At 41.3% G+C, this 6,704-nt stretch overlaps 1 protein-coding gene across 1 annotated transcript; it reads left to right on the top strand.

Moving 5' to 3' along the window:
* Positions 1-2,302: 2,302 nt before the first annotated feature.
* Positions 2,303-6,466, top strand: LOC126747065 (uncharacterized). Its single transcript, XM_050455558.1, has 3 exons — positions 2,303-2,390; positions 5,819-6,411; positions 6,458-6,466. The coding sequence occupies exons 1-3, from the start codon at positions 2,303-2,305 to the stop codon at positions 6,464-6,466; spliced, it is 690 nt and encodes a 229-aa protein (XP_050311515.1).
* The last annotated feature ends 238 nt before the right edge of the window (positions 6,467-6,704 follow it).

The following is a 6,704-nucleotide window of genomic DNA, read 5'->3' as shown; positions in this document are numbered from 1 at the left end:
AAATAACTTATAAAAATGCGGAAGTACACACAGTAGTGATCACATAAATAGCACACCCTAAAATTTGTAAAAAAAAATCTGTACCAATTATTATAAAGAACCAATACCGCATTTTAAAACTTCAATCCGTTTCTCAGTTGACGTGTTTCGGCGATTTTTTTATAAAGTTTTTATAGTGCCTTTTTGTCACCATTAAAAAAAAAGTATAAAAATAAAACTTTTTTTTGTGAAATTTTAGGTAAAATACTACTGTAAAATAACTTTAAGATTTTCAAGAGCTCTACCTATTTAATCCGAAATAATGAGTATAGTTATTATTTTTTAAAAAAATTAGTTTTTTTTGCATGCGCACTTAAAAATTCTATAGGTTGTACTTACCTGTTTGTCTTGCAGATTCGAGGTTTTGCACTGCACCGACCATTCTTTGCGTCCGTTTCTTGTACATTATAGCTCAAATTTATTAAACGCTTTTTAAAAAATAAGGAAAACCTTTCCCTTTCTTTCTGCAAATTATGAACTTGTCAGATCAGAAGAAGCTTAAGTACACTATTATGTTTATTGCTTAAATAGCCTAATTGTGTTACCAGAAGTAGCCTATGTCCACATTTATAATTTATTATATTCACATAGGCTTTAATTTGTAGTTAGACTCCTTCTGCACCAAATAATATTTTGTTTTGAGACTTAGGCTATTTATTTTTTCCTGACGCGCGGACTTGTGTATCGTTCGGGAGTTACGCTACTTCTGCACTGAACCCGGGCGGCCCGACTCGATGCGGTGGTGGGGGAATGTCATTTTTGGGAATTTTGGACATAGGCTAGTTCTGATCTGAAGTGACGAAATGCAGTCTGTAAAAAATCGATCCAAATCGCACAATAAATAAACTTTTCTTTTAGGTTGAACCGAAAACAAATGGGTGACACTGTAAACATAAGTATGTACAGGGTGGCCAAATAAGCGAGGTAAGCGGCTGTATCTCAGGACCTGTACATCTGGCAACAATGGAATTTTTTTTATTATTATAAAAGTGGCCATGAGAAAATTCTGGAAATTATTTTTAAGTTCCGTATTTTACCGCAAGAGGGCGCAACTAAAAATTAAATAAAAAAAACGTCTTTTTCTCCAAAAACTTAAATATTAACTTATACTTTTGATATTATTTTTAGTAAGCCTAGATAATTTGAAATAATTTTGGCTCCAAAAATTCAAATTAAATGGTATATTTTTGACATCCTATTTAAAAAGTAAATAAAACTTGCAAAAGTACTGTGAAAACTGCACGATGATATCTTTGCTCGTTTTAAAGTTATAGCGAATTAAAGTTTTTTACGCACCGAGCCTTGTGGGGACTTGTATCGCCCTCTCACTCACTCCGAGAGTGGAGTGGAGGCTGTCAATTGTCAGGATGGATTCGATCCATTATGGCGAATTAGGTTGCACCTGAGTCGTGACAGAGACTGGTTGTAAAAGTCGTTGACTTCCACGTGTCTAAGCTATGTAGCTGTTTTCTTGTACGATTGGTACAATAAAGTATTGTTACCCGTTAACAAGTGTATTATTTTGGTGTTTAAGAGTATAGGATCTCTCGTCTGGTGACTACAAAACCTACAGTGGTGACCCCGACGTTCATATAGTAACGGTTGTGCGTGTGCTGTAATTTAGCAGTGAACTAGTACGCTATTTGGTAATTTTACCCTGGAACGGTGATGTGATCGCTCAGTTGTGTTGTTAATGAATTTTATTGAAAAATTGTGCCGTCTTCAGTATCCTTACCGCCAATTTTTCCCATCTGCCATCGTGTGCGTCCGGCTTTGTGATTGTTCGTATTGCTAGGCAGAATTCTGGCACGCAGTTGCTGTCGGTTGAAATTGTGCTGTGTGCAGCCGGCTTTTTGCAGTTCGACTATTGGCCGCACTTGTTGGTAGTGTTCGTACGGGTGCTGTTTACCGGTTGCCGGATGTTTGGCTGGTTGCTGTACTTTGGAGCGCGACGTTTCGCCACTTGACTCTTGCATCTCGCCGTCTGACAGCAAGATCAGCTGATTTCAAACTTCAAACTTGTGATTGAGGGATCAGCTGATTTGATACTTCATGATACTTCAGTGCAGTGCGTAAAGGTACAAACGTTTAAATTTAGTTTTTTATTATGGATGTGTGATAATCATCCCTTTTGATTAATTATCGTCACTGTTTTTACTGTATTAAATATTGTGTTGGAAACTATTTTTAATTTAAAATTAGATCATACTTTTTTATTTTTTTATTCATTTATTTCACATATATTATTCATTTTGTTGCCATAATGTCGGCTGAAGAGCTACAAGTGCAATTAGATCAAACTAATGCTCAACTACGTGATGTCAGGGACGCCCTGGCTAACGTTATTGCCGGTAATGGCCGTAATGAAGGCCGCATCGACGCTGTCTCGCCTAAAATTCCCAAAATTATAACTTCTGACATTCAGTGCTGGCTTTTTCAGGTCGATGCCGCTTTCCGCCGTGCCAATATAACTGTAGATTCTACAAAATTCGATTATTTAGTTATGGCTATTGACGATGCGGAAGCCTTCAAATGTATCAGCTCAATTATTAAATCGAGTCCGCTTCCGGGTGATGCGTTCGAACAAGCAAAAGCCAAGCTTGTTTCACGTTTTTCCTTATCTAAGGAGGACAGTTTAAAAAAGTTATTAAAGGGTCGTGTCGATGTTAATTGCAAACCTTCTATAGTATTGAGTCAACTTCGTGATTTGAATGAAAGTAACCTCTCGGATCAAGTTCTTAAAACAATCTTTCTCGATTGTCTTTCGCAACAACAGCGCGACATTCTAACGATTGTATCAGACAAGGACCTTGAAACTTTAGCCACTATCGCCGACAAAATTTCGTGTCAACCGGGTTCGAACGCTGAATTTCCCCAAGCTTTCGGGGTGTTTAAAAAACCCGAGCCATCATTGCCAGTAGACCGCTCTGAATTTCAAAAGCTCGAGGCTAAATTTGACACCATGATGGAATCAGTTAAGCAAATGCAAATGGAATTTAAACGCTTACGCAGTCGCGGTCGGTCACGGTCTGGGTCCAATCAGGGTCGCAGGAGTAATTCTGCAAAATCCGAGTTATGTTATGCGCATCAGAAATACCCGAATAACGCTCTTTCGTGCAAAGAGTGGTGTAAAATGTTCGCGGAATTTTCAGCTAAGCCAAAAAACTAAGTTCTACACCTTCCTGTTTGGAGGCGGCAGGTAAAGGTGTGATTGGACCTTCTCGACGTCTTCATATCCGTGACAGGACGACAGGTCAAATTTATCTTGTCGATACCGGTGCGGACATTTCGCTAGTGCCAGTCGATCCTAGGTTTCGCGACAGACCGGCTTGGCTAAAACTTTATGCCGCTAATAATAGCTTCATAAATACTTATGGTGAGGCGCTTCGTACTCTGAATTTGGGGCTGCGGCGCGATATATCCTGGAACTTTTGTATCGCGGAGGTTCCATATGCCATTATTGGCGCCGATTTACTTTTTCAGTATAATTTGGCGGTTGATCTACGCAGGAAATGTTTAATAGACACTTCAACTGAGCTATGCTCTAAAGGAATTGTCAAAGAGGCTCCTGTACACTCCATACATTGTGTGCTGATAGATAGTGAGTGCAAAAAAATTCTTTCAGAATTCCCAGAAATTACAGGCAGCTCCTGCAATATTCCTCCAAAAATTCCTAGAGTTTTCCATCATATAGTTACCTCAGGACCTCCCTTGTCAGCTCGGGCTCGTCGGCTACCGCCTGATAAGCTTAAGTATGCAAAAATGGAGTTCCAGCATTGGATAAACACTGGTAGGTGTAGACCCTCTTCTAGCTCTTGGGCAAGTCCCATTCATATGGTCAAAAAGGGTGACACCGAGTGGCGGGTGTGTGGTGACTATAGACCGTTGAATGCTGTTACCAAACCGGATAAATATCCCATTCCCCATTTATATGACTGCTCCAGTGAATTACATGGTAAAAAAATCTTCAGCAAGCTTGATCTTATTCGTGCTTATCAGCAGATTCCAGTTCATCCTGAGGACATCGAAAAGACTGCTGTAATAACTCCCTTCGGTTTGTTCGAATTCATGTTCATGACTTTCGGCTTGCGTAATGCTAGCCAGACCTTTCAGAGATATCTCAACCAAGCCTTGAGCAATCTTGATTTTACCTTTGCTTATCAGGACGATATTTTGGTATTCTCCAAAACCATTGAAGACCATCACACTCATTTACGAGCAGTCTTCGAAAGACTTAGAGAATTTGGTCTTCGCTTAAATCCCGCCAAATGTGTTCTTGCCGTTAATGAAATTGATTTTCTGGGTTATCGCATTAACCATCGTGGTATATCTCCTATTCCTACTAAGGTTGAAGCCATTTTAAGTTTCCCCAAGCCTTCTACGGTCTCTCAGCTTCGCCGCTTCTTAGGCATGGTAAATTTTTACCATCGCAATATTCCTACCGCGGCCTCCTCTCAAGCTCCTTTAAATGCATATTTCAAGGACTCGCGTAAAAATGATCAAAGTCCTATCATCTGGACGGATCAGTCTGAACGAGCTTTTGAAAAAGTTAAACAGGAGCTGGCTAGTGCAGTCTTACTAGTCCATCCCCGCGCTGGTGCGGAACTCCGTGTGGTATCCGACGCCTCTGACATTGCGATTGGTGCTTCCCTCGAACAACTGTCTGAACCGATTGATGGGACGAAGCAGTCCTGGGAGCCTTTGGCATTCTATTCTCAGAAATTGTCCCCTCGGCAGACTCGATACAGTCCTTACGATAGAGAATTGCTAGCCATTTACGAGGCAATTAAATACTTTGAGCATTATCTTGAAGGTCAGGAGTTCAACGTTGTGACCGACCATAAGCCCTTGATCTACGCTTTTCTTCAGCGTCCAGACAAAGCTTCTCCCCGGCAATCTCGCCAACTTTCATACATTTCCCAATTTACTACGTGCATTGAATACATTAAAGGTTCAGATAATGTGGTGGCTGACTGTTTGTCACGTATTGAGTCTCTCTCTCTACCCATAGACATCTCTCTAAAACAAATTTCTGATTTGCAGAGCAAAGATGAAGAACTGGCAGAGCTTATTAAGACACCCCATAAAGACTTCTGTTTTAAAACCTTCGACTTTGGTCCTGACAAGACATCTTTATATTGTGATGTCTCTGGCGACTCCATTCGCCCCTTTATCCCTTTGCCATTACGGCGCGTGATCTTTGATCGTATACATAACGCTGCCCATTGTGGAACCAAATCAACTGACAGGCAAATTCGCATGAAGTACATTTGGCCCGGTCTGCACCGTGATGTTGCACTATGGTGCAAAACCTGCTTAGATTGCCAGCATGCCAAGGTTTCTAGGCATGTCAAATTTATTCCTGAACATTTTGTAACCCCTGATGGTCGTTTCGACCACGTACATATCGATCTGGTGGGCCCTCTGCCTCCAAGCAACGGCTTCCATTATATTTTGACAATGATTGATCGGTTCTCCCGTTGGGTAGAGGCCATTCCAATCCCGGATAAATCTGCCCAAACTGTTTCGCGGGCCTTTTATGATACATGGGTCTCTCGTTATGGGTCTCCCAAAGTTATTACCTCTGACCAGGGTCTTGAGTTTGAAGCCACCTTATTTAAAGCCTTACTTAGCCTTATTGGCACTCAACACATCCATACGACTGCTTACCACCCTGCGGCAAACGGAATGATCGAGCGTTGGCATCGTTGCCTTAAAGCCGCTTTGAAGTGTCACAATGACAAGAATTGGACGCGGACCTTATCCACGGTTCTTTTAGGGTTGCGCTCTCATGTTCGTGCTGACACCGAGGCATCGCCTGCCGAATTCTTGTTTGGCACGACACTTCGCATGCCTGGCGAATTCTTTCTTGAAGGGGATTTTACTCCTGATCCTCGCACATTCATTGAGGAGTTTCGTGAGTTTATGCGACTCGTCAGGCCTGTTCCAGTCACACATCACCACAAGAGGCGCGCGTTTGTTTTTAAAAATTTATACGAATGCTCCCATATTTTCTTACGCAATGTTGTTGCGAAGGCACTCGAACGAACCTATTCCGGACCTTACAAGGTTGTTAAAAGACTGTCCGATAGGGTGTTTGATATCGATATCAACGGGAAAACGAAAAGCGTCTCGGTTGAGCTACTTAAGCCGGCATATCTCATGTCTGAAGACTTGATAGCTGATACACTTGATAGCGACCCTCCTTTAACCACCCCTTCGAGTCTAGCTGGAACCCAGGACTCGAATGGTGCTGGCAATTCGCCAGTCACCTCATCCAGTTTGGCTGGAACCCACGACTTGGACGGTCCTGGCGATTTGCCAGTACCAATGGTTGAAAAGGTTTTAAAAACTTACGCTCGTAAAAAGCAAGTGAGATTTTCAAATATATAATTTTATTAATCTTTGCATATTATAGTGTTTGTAACTTTGTGTTATTCTAATGTTGCTAATGCATAATTTTATTAATCTTTGCATATTATATAATGTTTGTGACTTTGTTGAATTGTAACGTTCACACTAGGAGGGGAGTGTGTGGGGACTTGTATCGCCCTCTCACTCACTCCGAGAGTGGAGTGGAGGCTGTCAATTGTCAGGATGGATTCGATCCATTATGGCGAATTAGGTTGCACCTGAGTCGTGACAGAGACTGGTTGTAAAAGTCG

The sequence above is a fragment of the Anthonomus grandis genome, chromosome 18 (assembly GCF_022605725.1).
Source record: "Anthonomus grandis grandis chromosome 18, icAntGran1.3, whole genome shotgun sequence".
NCBI lineage: Eukaryota > Metazoa > Arthropoda > Insecta > Coleoptera > Curculionidae > Anthonomus > Anthonomus grandis.
Note: the sequence above shows the minus strand (reverse complement) of the source record. Positions and strands in the feature narration are given on the sequence as shown.

Bases quoted from the DNA above. Each gene is read 5' to 3' on its own strand.
- LOC126747065 (XM_050455558.1), top strand. From the start codon at position 2,303: ATGTCGGCTGAAGAGCTACAAGTGCAATTAGATCAAACTAATGCTCAA. The intron at 2,391-5,818 runs GTAATGGCCGTA...CGGTTCTTTTAG, and splicing joins CCTGGCTAACGTTATTGCCG to GGTTGCGCTCTCATGTTCGT.